Source organism: Hyperoodon ampullatus, assembly GCF_949752795.1.
Source record: "Hyperoodon ampullatus genome assembly, chromosome: 13".
Classification (NCBI taxonomy): Eukaryota; Metazoa; Chordata; class Mammalia; order Artiodactyla; family Ziphiidae; genus Hyperoodon; species Hyperoodon ampullatus.
Window position 1 is genome coordinate 2,839,670 of NC_136926.1, and position 19,002 is coordinate 2,858,671.

General features: G+C 48.3%; 1 protein-coding gene across 1 annotated transcript; it reads right to left on the reverse strand.

Annotated features, from left to right (window-relative positions):
* Window positions 1–14,829: 14,829 nt before the first annotated feature.
* Window positions 14,830–16,575, reverse strand: FZD10 (frizzled class receptor 10; the record flags this gene model as incomplete). The annotated part of the gene is made up of 1 exon (XM_079717717.1): window positions 14,830–16,575. The coding sequence occupies one exon, from the start codon at window positions 16,573–16,575 to the stop codon at window positions 14,830–14,832; it is 1,746 nt and encodes a 581-aa protein (XP_079573843.1).
* Between the last annotated feature and the right edge of the window lie 2,427 nt (window positions 16,576–19,002).

The following is a 19,002-nucleotide window of genomic DNA, read 5'->3' on the forward strand; positions in this document are numbered from 1 at the left end:
CTGATCACCATGGATGAACCTTGGAAACATAATGCTAAGTGGAAGAAGCCAGGCACAAAAGGCCATGTGTTATGCGATTACATTTATGTGAAATATTGGGGACTTATTAAACCACAGAGACAGGAAGTAGATGGGTGGTTGCCAGGAGGTGGGGGTGGTGGGGAGGAATGGGGGTGATTGCTTAATAGAAAGGCTTTTCTTTGGGGGGTGATGAAATGTTTTGGAACTTGATAGAGGTGATGGCTGTACAACACAGTGAATGCCCGACATGCCACTGACGTGTACACTTCCAATGCTTCATTTTCTGTTATGTGAATTTCACCTCAATAATTATTTAAAGAAAAATCCACCTAAAAGTGAAGCAGGGAGGGAAGCAAGTGTGCAGTGGGACAAATCAGGTCACCCAGGAATTCCAGGAGATCCATCAACTCGACCACCACTGTGACCAGGTGTCCCCCTGAGCTGCAGAGCAGGGGAGAGCCTGGCCTCTGCAGTCACATACCTGGGGCTCTGCAGGGCAGGTGCGGATAGCTGCAGACCCCTATGACAGGTGAAACCTCAGGGGAAACACAGACCCCTCCTGGCAGGAGCACCGTCTCCACCTCCAGGGCAAAAGCCTTGAAATAATCAGGTTGCAAACTGCAAGCAGCCCCAATGCAACTGACTGCCGGCACTATATTTAGGAGATGACACTGCAGATCCGTTTACTGCCTGAACCAAATGCTTGTTCTCTCTTGACTTCTGGGAAGGGCTCCCCAGTTCTCGTCACTCACTGTTTTCTACTGTGTATTGCTGTCTCAAAAAATTCTGCGTATTGACTCAGCCGATTTAGCCCATGCCAGGAACTATTAGGCGACCAGTGACTGCTCTGTTATTTGTGTCCTTTCTTTCTCCTTCTTTTCTTGAATCCTCATTTTCCCCTCCTGTAAAATGGGGATAACACCATATCTCTGTGGGAACGGAAGGAGATCATGTTTTTCAAACACTTTATAACCCTAATGCACATTCAGTTGTAAGCTTTGCCTTTTTTCTCCCATGCCTACCCACAGATAGATATTCAATGAATGTGGAAATGAATTAAATTCTTACATGGCAAGGAGACATGTATCAGTAAAGCTTCTGAAGAAAACGGATGGCACTCAGAGGATGTTATGAGCTGAATGTTTGTGTCCCCCCAAAATGCACATGTTAAAGCCCTAATCCCCAATGTGATGGTATTTGGAGGAGGGCCCTTTGGGAGGTGATTCAGTTGAGATGAGGTCATGAAGGCGGAACCCCCAGGATGGGATTAGTGCCTTTATGAGAAGAGAAAACAGAGAGATTTCTGCACACACAGAGGAAAGGCTGTGTGAGGATACAACCAGTGTGTTTGAAGCCAGCCAATTTATGGTATTTTGTTATAGCAGCCTGAGCTAAGAGAGGGTTTACCTGGGGAGAGTTTAAAGGAGGGGTTCTTGATGGAAGTGTGGCAATACTTAGAAGAACCAAAAGTGGATGGCAGGGCCCTGAGAGGACCACCAAGAGGGGCTCCATGAAGCCTCTGGTCTGATGGGCCAGAGGAGAGGTGAGCAAGGGGACCCTGCCATGGATGGAGCCCTGAAGAGGAGCCGCAGCCAGATAGGAGTGGGGCTGTAGGGCAAGGAATCCCTGCACTGCCAGGATCAGGAGGAAATACCCTGGACCTGGGCACACCCTTCTCCCATCCTCCGCTCTCCCATTGGCCAAAAGTGACCCAACCCAGAGATCAAGGAGCCATGGGAGACACAGAGAGCAGGGGTCAGCCTCCCAGGGAACAGAGAGGGAGGAGAGTGCATCTGAAGGAGCAAATAGAGAAGCAGCAGAGAGTGGGGGCGTGGGGTCCTTAGAGGGACTTGGACCTTCCCAAGTACCCCAGATAGAGTTAGTGATGGATGCATACATCATCTGTGGTTCCTTCCATTCTTCTTGGTTTTTGTGTTTTTTTGGCTGTGCTACGTGGCATGCAGGATCTTATTTCCTCGACCAGGGATTGAAGCCATGCCCCCTGCTGTGCAAGCGCACTGTCTTAACCACTGGACTGGCAGGGAAGTCCCTAGTCTTCTTATATTTACAGCACCAAGCATGGCCCAAGGCATCCAGCCGGTGACAAATAATTGCCTGCCACTTTAAGGAACTCAACTGCACTCGTGATGACGTCTGTGCCCCTGTGTCATCCCTGCTAGGCATCCCTGTGAATAGGAACTAACAGGCAGTGCTAGGAATTGTGAGCGTCTTGCCGGCCGGCACCTTGGCCGAAGGTGGTTTAGGAGGACAAGTCTATGCTGTTTTTCAGGTCCTGGTGACCAGTCTTTCTGGTCTCTGCTGTGCTGAGCTGGTGGTGCGACATAATTAGTAGGTGGAATGGCTGAGGAAAACATTCTTCTTGCCAATTTCATTTTTTAAAGATGGGAGGGAAACAAATGTCCCTGGTGTGGACCCCTTGGTATCCTGGCTTTGTTTTCAATCTACTCAGAGCTCACCACCCTTTGTAAATGAATTCAAGAAATTATGTAAGCACGCTAGACATGTATGTGCTTAAAAAGTCCACTTTGGATAGCAGTAGCATATCCATTTTTTGTAACAGTGAGATTTTCAAAGTTTTTTTTTTTTTAATAAAAATCGTAAAAGAAAAAAATAGTGTGTTCATGTCTTTGCAGTCCTAGATCATTAAACATTTCCCAGGAATATTGTCTCCAGCAGAAACTCCCACATCTCTCTTTTTATGCGCGTCTACCCCTCAGTCTTGGGGTTTCTACTTCTGCTTCGTTCACGTGCCAAGTGAGAGAATCTCCTCTACCCACAATCAGATGTAAAGGTTGTCGATGAATAAATCTCCTGACAACAGGTGAAAGAAAGGCCACGTAGTCACTCTGATAGAGCCCTGAATTTAATGAGCTTTATGCTTCCTGGGGTCTTAATCTAAATAAGAAACACACTGAAAGCTATAAAAGCTACAGTCCTTTCTTTGAAACCTCAATTAAAACCAACACAAATCAAGAATGCTTAGCGTCCCCATGCAGGACTATCTTTCAGGAAGAACAAAACAAAACAAAACAAAACAGAAAACCTTGGTGATTTACACGAGAACCACCCCTGTGTCTGCAACTCCTCTGCCGTTTCTGTAAAAAATAAATAAATCTTACAAACCAGGAAGGATGTCCCGAGATAGGACACGGGTCTCTCCACCATCTCCAAATCAATTTCCAAATGTTTTCAGTTCTGGCTCCGAGCTGGAACTTGTTTTGACATGACTCTTCCCCCCTTAATTTATAACCTTTGTGTATCTGCGAGGAAATTCAACCCTTATGTTGCTGATTCCTTTACACTTAACTCATCAAGTGCTGCTGTCTAAGAGCCATTGGATGTTTGGAGGCTCAGAGCCCTTCTTTATGAGGACTTTTAAACCTGTTCCCCCTTAGAAACAGGAAGCCAAGTTTTTCCAGAAGTAAACAAACTCAGCCCACAAAAAATGTCCCTCGCCGGCCTGGTGAACAGACCCAGAGTCCAAACCTGTCAGCACGGTTGACAAAATCGCTCCTAAGCTGCCTCTTTCAAGGATAAAACCTTGGGTTAAAAACCACCGTGTTGGGTTTCCCTGGTGGCACAGTGGTTGAGAGTCCGCCTGCCAATGCAGAGGACACAGGTTCGTGCCGCGGTCTGGGAAGATCCCACATGCTGCGGAGCGGCTGGGCCCGTGAGCCATGGCCACTGAGCCTGTGCGTCCGGAGCCTGTGCTCCGCAATGGGAGAGGCTACAGCAGTGATAGGCCCGCTTACCGCAAAAAAAAAAAAAAAAAAAATCAGAATTTCTATTAACACCAAGCTCTCAAATCTTCAATGGCAGCAATGGTTTGGAACTTAGCTGTAGGTTCCCTTTTAGACATAGATCCCATAGTCCCTATAACACCCCTTGTCTAGTGTCTGATACTAACTGTTTCACTCATTGTCTTCCTAGCCCCTATAGGTATTTTAATTTGCATCCCCTGATCTGGAAGAAAGTAGGCGATTATCCCACTTTTTTGCATCAGAAATATTATTTATTTTTTAAAATTTATTTTATTGAAGTATATTTGATTTACAATGTTGTGTTAATTTCTGGTGTACAGCAAAGTGATTCATATATATATATATATATATATATATATATATATATACACATTCTTTTTTCAAATATTCTTTTCCATTATTGTTTATCACAGGATATTGAATATAGTTCCCTGTGCTATACAGTCAGACCTTGTTATTCCACTATTTTTAATTGCTCTGCTATCTCTCTCTCATCTTTCTCTCCATCCATCCATCCATCTCTCATCTAACATTCTATCTAGCTATCTATCTAATCTATCTACAATATCTATCTATCTATCTATCACCTATCTACCTACCTATCTAATACATGTTTATTGACAAAAACTGAAATTGAAAAAGTATAAAGAAGAAGGTAAAGATTATCCATAAATTGCACCAAACATAGATAATCTTTGTAAACGTTTTATGCCTTTCCAGGTACATACACACATTTTTCAAAAACTGAAATGCTACTAAACAGAATGCATTATATAACCTGCTTTGTCAACTTATAACAGGGCTAATATTCAAAATGTTTAACAACTGATGTGGCAGAGGTATGAACAAATCCGAAAACATGCCAAACATAAACGACCCGAGGGCTGTGCTGGTCCGTCCTGGCTGACGTCAGCAGCGTTAGTAATGTGCTCGGCCGTTTTCCCATGTTAATAACATGGGTCTACGTAATTACCTTAATGACTACACCATTTTCTAATAATTTACTGTAATTGAACAGTCAGCCTGCTGGTGTACATTTAGGTTGTTCGTGATTTTCAACACACTTAATAGAAGTAGAATTGCTGGGTCAGAGGATATATATATATATATATTTTTTTAAATGTTGGCTACATGTTGCATTTGCTCTCTACAAGGGATGATCCATTTTATATTCCCACTAGCATGGTATGAGGAGCCCGTTTCTCCACACCCAAGCCAGATCTAGGTATTAACAGCCTTTAAAAAAAGTACCAATCTGTTAGGCAAAAATCTTGTTTTTACACATGTATCCTGTGATTATCGTGAGTGAGGTTAAATATGTTTCCACAGATTTATGGGTGATTAGTATTTCTTGTAATTTGAATTGGTGATGCACAGACCCAGACAGGAAACTATAGTTTTTGCTTTTTTTAATGGGGATTTTGCATTTAAAAATTTTTTATTAACTTTTTGCCATACAGAATTTTAATATTTTTATGTAGCCAAATCATGACTTTTAAAAATAGTTTTGGCTTTGATATCATGCTAAGAAAACTGCTTCTTGATAGGTTTATAAAAGTATTCACGTGCCTTTCCTTTCTACTGAATGAAGATTTTAGAGAACTTTTTTTTTCCCCTCTACTGGTAGTCTTATTTTTACATTTAAATCTTATAAATGTAAATCTTTTAACAATCCAAAATGTATTTTGATAAAAGGCATGAGGTACAGGCTTAATATAAAAATATCTCCAAATCTAAAACAAGCCTCAACACTAGTGATTGAATAATCCATTCTTTCTTATTTATTTGAAATAAAGTTCCAAATTCAGTTGCAATTCTTTCTGGTCGCTATATTTTGTTCCATTAATTTGTCTGTTTTAATGCTTGTCCCATGCTCTTTTAGTTACTGTAGATTTATAGTGCACTTCACTATCTAATAGATTATGCTCTTGCTCATCACTTTTACAGGTTTTTCCCCCCTTGAGTATTTGTTCAAATATGATGGATTTCCTACCATTTTGTAGAGTTCCCAAAATTACAGATTTTAAAATTGGAATTGCATTATATTTAGGAATTAATTTAGCGGATAATTGACATATTACCAGGTACATGGCATAATTTTTCCAATTACTTATGCTTTTTAGTAAGATAGCAACATTTTTTTCAAAAAGTTTGCATGTTGTTAAGTTTATTTCTAGGTAGTCTGCCTACACTTTTTTCAAAAATTTAAGTGTTGATTTACAATGTTGTGTTAGTTTCAGGTGTACAGCAAAGTGAAATATATATATATATATATTTTTTTTTTTTCAGATTCTTTTCCCTATAGGTTCTTACAGAATATTGAGTATAGTTCCCTGTGCTATACAATAGGTCTTTGCTGGTTACCTATTTTATATATAGTACCTATGCTTTTTGTAGCTATTGTAAAGGTGGTCTTTTATTTTGTTTATATTTTCAACTGGCTACTGCTGGTATATAAGGAAGCTACTGATTTTTGTAGATCTGTTTTGTCTAAGTCTCCTTATCAATTCTCATCAATTCCACTTTTGGCTAATTCTCCTTTCAATCACTTTCCAATGATTTTACCTCGTCTCACCTCTTCTTGCCTTAGTGCATGGTCTAGCATGGCCAGGGTAACATCGAATCATAGTTGACAGCCTTGTTCTGTTCCAGCTTTGATGAAAATGTGTCTAGTGCCCCATTATTATGTATAATATTTGCTGTAGGTGTCCAGTGATCCCATTCTATCCTATCCTTGTGAAACAATTCCTGGATAATTGCATCCACTTGTGGGCATCTTCCTTAACAAGGGCTTAGACCAAGGTAAGCACACTCTGAGGACAGTCAGCAAAGGGAGAACCAAGTTATTTGAGCACAGTTTTAAGAATCAAAATAGATGCAGAGAGCACATAACACCCAACTTCAAAGACATAAGGTGCTTCATATGGAAAATGGATCAGATGTGTTATAGGAAGACCACCGTCATAAAAGTAGAACTAGTAGGAAATAGGCATAAGGAAGCAGATTTTGACTCAATATAAGACATGTCTTAAAACTGAGAGCTAGGGCTTCCCTGGTGGTGCAGTGGTTAAGAATCCGCCTGCCAACGCAGGGGACACGGGTTCGAGCCCTGGTCCGGGAAGATCCCACATGCCGCGGAGCAACTAAGCCTGTGCGCCACAAGTACTGAGCCTGCGCTCCAGAGCCCGCGAGCCACAACTACTGAAGCCCGCACTCCTAGAGCCCGTGCTCCGCAACACGAGAAGCCACCGCAATGAGAAGCCTGCGCACCTCAACGAAGAGTAGCCCCTGCTGGCTGCAACTACAGAGTGCCCGCGCGCAGCAACGAGGACCCAACGCAGGCAAAAATAAATTAATTTTTTTTTTTAAAAAAGTGTGGCACTGCCATTTAAAAAACAAAAAACAAAATAAAACTGAAAGCTAGTCCAAGATAGGACACCCAAGTGGTGGTGTCCAAGGTAAGTCCATATAATTACCGTCAGGAGTAATGAGGAGGGGTTTAAATGTCAAATGGTGGTTATTAGTAGATCATAGTAGGGTCAGGAAAGTCAGCAACGTCAGCCTCACCTGGGAGCTTATTACACATGCAGAATCTTGGGTCCCACCCAGACCTATGGAATCAGGATCTGCATTTTAGTGAAAGCTCCAGGTGATTTGTATGCACATTAAGGTTTGAGAAGCACTGGACTATGTGGTTCTAACAGATATATTTTCCTGCAAGTCACAGAGCACCAAACTTGCTGACATTCAGAGGATACAGGCAGTTAATTACCTTGAATAACAAGAAGCCTGGAAGTGCAGTAGCTCAATAAGTCATCACAAAGTTGGGTCTTGTTTTGCACTTACCGTCCTCGGAGTGTGGGCTTGAATATTGAGTTTATTGACTCATGGTCACAAAATGATTGCAGTAGCTCCCCATCTCCACATATGGCTTTCACACTCCGCATTCTATGCAGGAAAACGACAGGCTTCCTCAACATCTGTCTTTTTATCATCTAGGAAAATCTTTCCTTGAATCTTCCCTGACTTCCACCTGCACATTCCCATTCTTCTATCCCACCAGGCGAACTTATCTTACATCTCACTTACTGGTCTGAGTGACATGCACACCCCTAATCCAGTGGGATTATTTTACCTGATTTAGTATTGATAATTTTGGTTCATCCCCTGAGACACGTGGGAAAATTTTGCCTTGGTAAGAATAAAACCTTTAGAAGGGAGAGGTGGGTTGAAAGTAAAAATGATACACCTAACTTTGTTTGATGCTCTCCTGTTTTTTCTAATATCCTCTGTTTACCCAAGAGATGTGACCCAATACTCTGAGCATTGCTGCATATTGGGTTTTGTTGACTGAAAAAGGGGTTGCAATCATGACACCCATAAAAGAATGGCAAATTTTATAATTGTTTTTTTCTATCCTCCATATTGTTTTTGTTTGGTCCGCGTGGACCTGTGTCACCATTATAGCAAAATTAGAATTACAAACTCCTCACAGATCTCTCATGTTCTCTTTATGCCGTGTGTGGATTTTATTTTCTAAATTTTTAAAGAAAGTCCCTTTCAGAAACAACAACAACAACAACAATATTTCAGTTGGCCAAAATTATTTCTGAATTTAGTTCAAACTGAAGCCCTCTGCTATGAGCCTGGAAGCCAATGAAACCTACATGATTTTGACACAGCTTCAGGAATATGGCTTCAGATGAGCTTCAGGAAGAAAATCAGCTTGCAAATGAAGTATCTTACTCAAAGCCAACAAAATCCAACTGTTTTATGAGAGGGGTGGCCCTGGAAGGTACACAGGGGCTGCTCTGCCCTGGGGTGAGAAGGGAAGAAGAGTGGCCCCAACCCCAGGGCTTGTCACTTCTGATCAAAGTCGGCACCTGCACCTCATAATCACTGGCTCCCACCTTTTAAAGCAGACACTGATTTATCATCTGTCAGGTTGATGACTTTGTAGTTCTGCCTAAACTACTGAAAACATTGTTAGAATAGGTTTTTAAGGGCTTTTATTTTGGTTTGTTTGTTTGTTTTTTTAGTGCAAATAGTCCCTAAAATGCCACAAATTGCTCCCTTTGGGGACATCTGTTTTGAGAGACCACCTGTCGTCCGAGACCCCCTGAGAACATCCTCTCACACCATTACAGAACCCCTGAAGCCACCGACTGCAAAAGTTCCTTTGGGTGGGATGGAGGTGGGTGTGTTCCAAGCATGGATTTTAATGAATCCCTTCCTATAAACTGAAGCCCCCTGAATGCCAGCCTGGTACCCCGCCCCGCCCCCTCAAAATGTCTTAAAATAACAAAGTGAAACTCAGTGACTTTGGAAAAGTCCGACTGGGCTGTGGCCATTGTGCAGGATCTAACAGCATCATCTTGGTAGGGGTGGGACTGTTTAAGTCCCCAGTTACAACCTAGGCAACTGAAACTTATTCTTTGCAGATTTCAAACGCATCTTCTTCCCTCCTCCCTCCAGCTTGGCCTTCACACTCTTAATAAAACATTAAAAAACACTCCACACTATGTTGCCAGAGTGTGTTCAGCGAGTCTCCCTGAAGTCTGGCCGTTTTTCTCCATCTCCATATTACAGCCATCTTATCCATTTGCGTACAGAGGCGTCCGCGCGTGAGGTCTGATTTCCTGGGAAGTCGGCTATGATGTGAATGTGTTCAAAGAGAAAGAGAATATTTTCCACCGCTGCAGAGGCACTGTGCCTGCCTTTTAAACTTGAAAGATCAGCGGGTATTCTGTGGAACCTGAACACGGGTATTGGAAAAAGTGTTTCTCTAAGAAAAACAAAACAAAAACTCATTCTCTTTAAAGGTCATTATTTATCAGCGCGCCGGGTTGAACTTTCTGGGGGAGGGGAAATAAACATAATAATAGTGTTTATTGAGACGAACTCAGTGCCAACAATCTTCGAAGCACTTTACACATATGATTTTACTGAATCTCATATCTCCTGGACTGTAGTGAGGAATAGACGGATTAATGCATAGAGAGCTATTAAAACAACTGGGCGCCTAGGGAGGGACAGCCCAGGGAGGGGGTCCACTATCACCTCCATTTTATGGATTAAAGTTGCAGCAGCTTGCCCAAGGTAGAGCAACTTCCCAAGGGGCTGAGTCAGACTGGACACCACATCCTTTGAGGATAGCTCCACATCCTTTAAGTGTAGGATGCCAATTTGCACTCCGATCTGTTATTCCTTTCTGTGTTTCTCTCTCTCTCTTCTAAAAAAATAATATGGAGCATAGGATAATATCTATTGCCTCGATAATACTTCTTGATTTTTGTTTTCTGGTTTTGGGTCTTGGAGCAGCAGCTCAGTAGCTGCGAGGATTAAAGAATGCCAGCCGGTGGTGCTCACGTTCATTTTGCTTGGGTGGCCCAAGGGTTAAAGAGAAAGAGGCAGTGCCCCAGGCATGGGCGGGTAAGAGAGGAGGGGTCTCAGGCCTTCAGCTTCCTAACTCCCCCTTCTCTCTACCTGGATCACATATTTTGACTCTGGATGAGACCATTTCCAAAATCTCCTACAATCCTTTTACTATAAAAATGAACTGGAGCCTGAGTGGTTAAGTCAAGGCTTGACTGCACTCAGTCAAGGCACCCCCTGCAGCCTGCTCTGTCCTCCTCCCTCCTCTGTCCCTGGAGAGACCCCCACCCACCTGACTAATCTCTCCTGCAGCCCTGACCATTTCTGGAAACCCACCTGTGTGACACCCCCATCACAGCCAGCAGATGAGCCTTGTCCACCTGGAGGTACCAGATACGCTCAAACACAAAGTGTCTACACTGCATTCATCTTTCCTTCTTCATCACATGCCTCGTTCCATTCTCTTCTGTTTATTTCCTCCTGTCTCAGTGACATTCACCCTGGTCCCCTGACCACCCAAGTCAGAAACACGGTCCTCCCTGACCATCCATTCCCTCTTGCTCCTTCTCTGCGTAAAGCGAAGCCCTGCTGCTTCTCCCTTCGAAGTGCCTCTCGATCTACCCTCTCTGCTCATCCCCACTGCTATGTCCTCAGCTCACTTTCAGGACTAGTGCAGAAAGGCAGTTTGTCACACCCCCTGCTTTTCTGTTCTCCCATGCTGGCGAAGGGAGCTTTGTACTTTGCCAACGTGATCTTGAGCCTCTTTTGCTTGCAGCAAAGGCACGGAGGGCTGCTGTGAAGACGAAATGATTTGATCCACGTAAAGTCCTCAGAACCACCGAGAGAGGCAGGAGGGCCTAGTGGTCAGAGGGGCAGGTTTGGAGGCACAAAGCCAGGGTTCACATTCTAGGCTCCCTGCCTGCTACCCCTGTGGCCTTGGGCAAGTGACTTGACTACTCTGTGCTCTAATTTCCTCATCTATAATACGGGGGATAAGAATAGCTCTACCAAAATTTGCTAGAGAATTGAATGAATACATGTAAAGTGCTTAGCATAGTAGCTGGTACAAAGCGCTAGTCTATCATTCATCCATTCATTCATTCAACAATTACTTACGGAACTGAGATCTATTATCATACCACCTGGTTCCTATTTCGGCTCTAATTACTTGCTGTATGACGCTGGGAGTTTATGTAACCTCTCTGTGCCTCTGGGTCTTCATATACAAAGTGGGGCTGATAAGAGTACCTACCTGAATGGATTGTCCTGATAATTAAATGACACAACGCTGTCAAGCACTCAGCACACGGGAAGTGTTCTGAAAGGTCTGCTACACTATGACTACCATTGTTATTGTTGTAGTTATTATTACGACTCCGAGGCCTCCTGCCAGGTGCCGGGCACAGTCTAGGTCCTCATGGAGTTTTCTATTCCCTGTGTATAACTCAGCCATCAACACGTGGCTGCAATTTCACCCTGCAGTGAAATTATACGCGTGGAGTCTTTTGCCTTCTGTGAATTTCGAGCCACCTCTGGGATGCGTCCCTGACTCAGAATAGAAGTACATGTAAGATGTGTCATGCCCAAGCGCCCGTTATATCTACGCAGGTTTCCTCTACCAGGCTGTGACCTTCTTGAAGCCAAAGTCTGCTTCTCTGTTTCCCGGGCCCTGGCATATATACTGGGTGGTGGATAGCTGTATGTGGATAACGGAATGAATCAAAGAATGAACAGACAGCTGTGGCCAGCAGCGTGACCTTGGCCCATCACCTTCTTTGAGCTTCTTCTGACCAGGACCTCACCCCTCCGATCTGTCACCCAAGACAGGTTTCCATTTTCCTGGAGCTAAAGGCCGCACGCAGCCTCTGGTGCGGGGAAATCTCCAAACGAAGGCAGTCAACAGTTCTTTTGGAAATCCTGCATGTTCTAAACCAGGGCTCCGTGGCCTGTTAGGAACCGGGCCACACAGCAGGAGGTGAGCGGCTCCCCGTCACTCACACGCATGACCGCCTGAAGCATGCCCCCGCCCCCTACCCCGTGCGTGGAAAATTGTCTTCCGCAAAACCGGTCCCTGGTGCCAAAAAGGTTGGGGACCGCTGTTCTAAACAACAGCAAAGGCTCTCATGGATGCCTTGATTTCCCTTGGAACCACCGTCGAAAGCTTACGTACCTGAACGCGGGCAGACCCGAAACCGCCAATTAGTCTAATGATTTTAGAACTGAGTATTTTGAGCTCGTGCCCAGCTTGGACTCTCACCGCAGGGCTCTGACAGTTATCTTCCTCGACTTTTCCAAGCTCCATTCCAAAATGTCATTTTTATTTTTCCTAGGAGTTACAGATAGGGTACGTGACATACATACACATGTACGTAAATATCTTTAGTCTTTTCGGGGGCGAGATGGGAAAAATCGACAAATAGGTTTCTATTTGTGGGCATTTTTGTTTTAAACGTTTTTTTCTTTTTTAATGCACTGAAGGCTATTCTGGATTTTACCTTAAATTACTTGACCTACCTACTTGCTGTTTCTCAAACTTGGTTCCAAATCATCCAAGTTCCCTGCTTCTGCATGCTACAGCAAACCCCTCTCCCAGCCCCCCCTAAAAAAAAAAAGAAAAGATCGATACCATTGTTCAATTCTAGTGTCATTGATGCAAGGGTGGCCTGGGTCCTCAGGCTTAATTCCTAAACACCATCTGCAGGAAACAGGCTGCCCAGTTCTTCAGGCTTCTGTCCATCATTCATAAGTGTTTAACTGATGCTCAAAATTCTTAAGAGCTCTTTGTTCATCCTGGAGCTTGGCATCAGGATGACCCACGGATGGTTCGGCTTGTGCTATCAGATCCCAGGGCAATTGGTCTGAACGGTGCCCTTGGGTTAAAACTTGAGTTTAGCGGTGCCTCTGACAAGAGGAACCCAGGCCCACTTCAGGTCTACAGCTACACAACTCAGACAGCAAACACAGGAGAAGAAGCGAGTACAAGGGTGTGCAAAGCTGATGAACTTCTCCTTGATGACTCAGCACCCTCAGCAGATATTTTATCCTGTCCAGATCTACAGTCGATTTTGTAAACGTGTCCAGGAGTTGCTGTAAAGCCAGCATCCTTTGGACGGTTGTATACCATTCTATCTCAGTACAATTTGACCCCAGCAGGTCAACTGAGCCCTACTCTGACTTAATTCTCCTAATTGGTTGGATCCATTCTCCGGACCCTAGTCCAGGGGCATGAGTGTATCCACGCTTAGTACCCAAGATGCTCCTTAATGAACGGTGCTAAAACCGGGCCCTTGCATCCTGCCACTCAGAGACAACTTCCAACCATAGCCGCTTCCTGCATGTAGGAAGCCCGAAATTAAATCATCCTGCCCACTTTGGAATCCGTCCATTTGCCATTTCACATAGATAACCAGTGACCTCTAGAGAGAGATGCACACGCAGGATTTGCTTGAAAAGCAAACAGAGGGAGAAAGTTTTCTCTGTTCTCTCCACGCACTGAGAAGGGTCACCTTACAACGCACAAGGGACCAGCACCAAACTAAAGAACATCTTTTATTTTTAATAAAATAGTGAAGCATGAAAAATATCATATATTACAAATAGACACCAGCAGGACCACTGTCTTTCCTGGCGTTTCCTGGTGAGGAGAATAAACTCCAAGGTTGGTAGATGGCTTCCCGGGTCTATTCATGGAGACCATTTGTTTAACAATAGAAAGAGTCAATGAGCCCTTTGGGCACTTTTGAATGATCCTTCTCCCGTCTCCACCCACCCTTCCGCAAATCAGTCCAAACGTGTATCACATTGGCTTGGTTTCCATTAAAAAGCCACAAACTGTAAAACTAAAGGGGTTCTGAGGGCTGGGCCTCTTAGTTCTTTTGTTAGGAGACTTCTTTTGTTGTCTTTATGTACAGCAAAATACTTGTTTCTCTTTTGATTTTCATGTAAAGAGGAAAAAAATGTATTGCACATCGTTGGCACTGACCAATATTAGGTTTGGTGGAAGTTTCTATGTCGGAGAAAGACCATTTGTGGAGGCTGGAGTCTCTTTTAAGTGACTCCAAATCCACTGGAGGGTGCTGAGTTGTCAGGCTTTCTCTTTCTTCCTGTTGGCACAGAAGTTGCTGTCTGCACGCAGCCTTCCTGAGGGTGGCCCTGGGCTCCCCTGCAGGACAGTGACTCTCTCTCTTTCTCTCTTTTTGAAACTCAGCAGAGGCTCTTTAATTTGCAAAGAAGTTATCTCTTCTCTGATTTGTAAATGGATAGCAACGCCAACTCAAACACACAGATGTATATTTATGGAAGGTTCTAAACAAAAGTTTTCTTCTGGGGGCCTGAATCAACTATGTTACCACAAATTAGTTACACAAGAGGCTACTTAACTGGGAGGGCTCTCCTTCACTGAAAACAAAAACAAAACAAAACAAAACCCTTTAAGTACATTTTGACTTTCAGTGTTATCACAGCATCCTGAATTTCAGGGTAAGAGCTTTTTATTTTTTTCCTTTTCCTTTTATTTTTTTAAAAAAAGAAAAAAACAAAACAAAACAAGCAACCAACCAACCAACGGAGAAAAGCACCATGTTTGGGCTCTGACTGCCACTGTATCCTCTCTGGGAAAGTTTTCTGCTCCGGCCTTCCCTCCAAGTGCCATTCACACGCAGGTGGGAGGCTGGGCAGGGATTTCGTATTTCCCGAGATGGGTTTTTGGGGGATGCTGGGCTTTTTTGTAAATTCCACTGCTGGTGATCACGCTGGCCGGTTTTCTTCGGCTCTTTTTCTTGAACCTGCGGCTGCAAACGTTCTGCCAGGACTGCAGAGTCTTGGATGTCCAGACCCACATGCCGCTGGTGATGCCCACCACCAGCAGCATGAAAATCTTCACCATGAAGATCTCCACCGCGGGGATGGAGGCGGCCATCAGACAGTCCAGGTTTTTAGTCTGGTTGTTCATTTTGCACTTGTGCTGCGTGGCCAGGATTTTCCAATACTCCACGTTGAGGCGTTCGTAAAAGTAACAGGCAATCACACAGGTGGCCGGCACCGTGTAGAGCACGGAGAAGACCCCTATCCTCACCATGAGCTTTTCCAGTTTGTCCGTGTTCTCCCCACCCGTTTTCATCACCCGCCGGATGTGGAAAAGGGCCACGAAGCCCGAGAGGATAAAGGAAGTGCCGATGATGAGGTAACAAGCCAGCGGGATGAGGACGAAGCCGGTGAGGGCGTTGATGTCCATGCTCCCCACGTAGCAGACGCCGGTCAGCTCGTCCCCCGCGACCCGGCGCATCACCAGGATTAGGATGGTCTTCACGGCCGGGATGGCCCAGGCGGCCAGGTGGAAGTAGCTGCTGTTAGCCTCAATGGCCTCGTGGCCCCACTTCTTGCCCGCAGCCAGAAACCAGGTGAGCGTGAGAATCACCCACCACAGGGAACTGGCCATGCCGAAGTAGTAGAGGACCAGGAAGACCAGGGTGCAGCCCGTGCTCTCAAGCCCCTCCTGGATGACGTAGAGCTGCCCGCTGTCCCGGTCGCAGGCGACGCTCTCGGCGCCCGCAAAGAGGCGGATGATGTAGCCCACCGAGTAGACGCAGTAGCACATGGAGAGGAAGATGATGGGGCGCTCGGGGTACCTGAAGCGCGCCGGGTCGATGAGGAAGGTGAGCACGGTGAAGGCGCTGGAGAAGAAGCAGAGCACGGACCAGACGGCCAGCCAGACCACGGCGAAGTGCTTGTCGTCGCGGCTCCAGTACACGTCCACGCCCGGCGTGCAGAGCGGCGCGCACGACGCGCTCTTCTCCACGTGGCGGAACTTGCCCGGGTTGTCGCAGCCGGCGCGTCCGGGCCCCCCGTCCTTCAGCTGGTGCTCCTGCGCGCTGTGCGGCCGCTGCGGCCGGAAGAGCGGCGGGAACATGCCCGAGCCCCGCGCGGGCTCGTCCGAGCCGTTGTTGGGAGCCTCCATGCACAGGTAATTGGGGTCGTTCTTGTTGGGGAGTTTGCTGCAGTCCAGCGAGTCGGGCCACTTGAAGTTGAACTGCTCCATGATCGGGGAGCACTTGAGCCGGGCCTGCTCGCACATGACCCGGCAGGCGGGGATGGGGGTGGAGACTTGCTCGGTGCACATGGGCGCGTACAGGGAGCACAGGAAGAAGCGGAGGTGGCCGTGGCAGCCGTACTCCACCAGCGGCGCGAACTCGTGCAGCTGGATGGCGGCCTCGCGCTGGTTCTCGTGGCCCATCAGGTTGGGCATGCGGGTCATGTTGTAGCCAATGTCCTTGCACATCGGGATCTCGATGGGCTGGCACTTGCCGTCGCCCGGACGCTCCATGTCCATGGAGCTGATGGCGGCGCACGAGCCCATCACCTGAAGGACCAGCCACAGGCGGGGGCCCGGGCGTTGCATGGTGGCGTCGGAGGTGTCCCCGCGGGGAGGTCGGCCGCCCTCAGAGCCGCCGCTCCGGGGCTCGGGCTGCCGGCTCCGGCTCCTCGTCCCCGCTCGGGCCCCCGCCCATGCCCGCCCAGCTCAGCCCCAGCGGTGCGCACAGAGCGCCCCCGGCCCCGCTCTCAGCGCGCCGCCTCCGCCGAGGTGAGGCCGCGGAGGAGACGAGCAAAGTTTGCGAACAATACCGGGAAGCGACAGGACCCCCGGAGCTCTCGGCGCGCGGCCGCCGCCGCCGCCGCCGCCGCCGCCGCCAACTTTGGCCTCTCGTGGGAGCGAGCGGAGAGGGCGGGCGGCGCGGGCGCACGGGGGCCGGCGGCTGGCGGCGGCTCCGCCCTCCCCGCGCCGGCCTCTGCCCGGCCCGGCCCGCAGCCTTTCGGAGATCTGGTCCCGGCCGGAGCCGACGAGCGAAATGGCAAAGGGGAAAACAGCCGAGCGGTGACAGGCCCCGCCCCCGGGCCGCGCGCCCCGCCCCGCCGCTGCTTTGCATGAGAAAGCGCAGCTCCGGGCCGCCCGCTCCCGCCGCCGCCCCCCGGCCCCCGGCCCCCGGCCCCGCGCCGCCGCCCTCCCGTGCGTCCCTCCCGCCGCTCCTTCGCCCTCTGCGCCGGCCTCCAACTTGGCCTGCGCCCCCTTTCCCGGGGAGCCCCCGGGCTCGTCCCCCGCAGCCCAAGGACGCCGGGGTGACGGGGAGTTCGGAGCCTGGCCGGAGGAGGGGCGGGCTGGTCCGCGGCCGAGGCTGGGGGCGCGTCGCCCCTGGTTTTTATGGTGGGTCCCGGGCGGAGGGCGCTTTCAAAGCGAGGTGGGATTTGCGTTTTATGGCCTCGGCCATAAAGTGGCCCCTTAGCTTGTAAACCTGCCCGCATCTTCCCGAGGCTGCGGAGTTCCCAGGCCTGCGTCGGGTCTCCGGCTCCGGGGAGGGGTCTCTTTGAAATTTCAAAGAGTAGAGCTAAGGGCCGGTGGGGGGGAAGGGCTCTGGGAATCCAGATTTTAGGGCCGCTCCTCCGCGGTCTCCGCGGAGAAGGCGGGGGGGGGGGGAGGGGAGGGGGAGGGGCGGGCAGCTTCCTGGGGCTCTTAGGTCCCACCCCCCCCGCCTCGGGCCGTGGGGGGCTTTGCGTGTAGCAGAGGGACCCGCGCCCCCGACAGCGCCGCGGAGTTGAGGGGCGTCGCGCCAGGCAGGGCTGCTGATTTCTTCTAGGCGGCTGGGTTTATTTATTATAGGAAGTCATTCGCTCGTCGGGTATTTATATTATTTGGCCAGTGATTTGCCCAACTGCTCCCTCCTGGGCTTCAGACCCGCGGGATGCTGCGGCGTTGAGGGTGGGAGGTGGGCGGGCGCTGAGTCAGCTCGCTCCGAGGGTCCCCAACTCCCCGGGCTAGGGGAGGCGCCCGTGCCTCTCAGTTCTCTTAAAAAGTGCGGAGCGAGCGCCCTGGCCCAGTGCCCTTAGATCACCCCCGTCGGATGGGGGGGGCCAGTTGGGGACGAAGTCACTTCGGCCGCGCACGCCCACGCCCCACCTCCAGAGAACTTGCCCGTCGCGTCACCTGGCTGCCCGTATTAACCCTTCAGTAAACAGGACCCCTAGGAGGTGGCCGGGCCTCTCTCCCCTTAGCCGCTCTCGAGGTCAGGATCTCTTGAAGTTTTTCGGAAACTCCCAGGATCACGCATAGCGGGGGCAGTTGGAGGACTTTCCCGGGCGGGAGGAGAGGTCAGAGGAGCGGGCCCTGCGGACCGGGGCCTCCTTCGTCCTCCTGCCTTTCTGGGGTTAGCCCTCTGCAGGGGTGTGCCGTGTGTCCAGCCATCCCTGAGGGTCGGTGCGGGGGGGCCCCGGTCTTGCCGCCCCGCCACCCCCACCGCGGGGCTTTGCAGGAGCGGCGGGCGCTGCGGGTCCCCGGCTGTTTCTAGGAAGCACCCAAGAAGGAAACGCTACTGCTAGGAAGCTTCTTGTCGGCGGGGGCGGAAGGGGGGCACTTCCTCTGAGAAGGCTTTTTAGAGGATTGGCTTTTATTTGAAACAAGTCGTAGGATTTTACATCTAGTAAACTTGGGAGAACTCACATATCCACCCCTCCCTCCCTTCCTTCCCTCCTTCCCTCCTTCCTTCTTTCCATCCACCCATCCACCCATCCACCCATCCATCCATCCATCCATCCATCCATCCATCCATCCATGCATCCATGCATCCAGCAAACACTGAGACGAATGAGGCTGGGAATTGCACCGGGCACTGAAGCAGTGTCCCTGGATCTCAGTGTGAGGTGTTGGAAGAGGTTCGGGTGAGGAAGAAAGTGGAGAAAAAGGTGGTCGAGGTAAACGCTAAGGCAGTCAGAACAACCGCCTTCAACTGGATTGTTTGCCGAGATGCTTTTTAAAAGGCTGCCATTTTTCTTATGA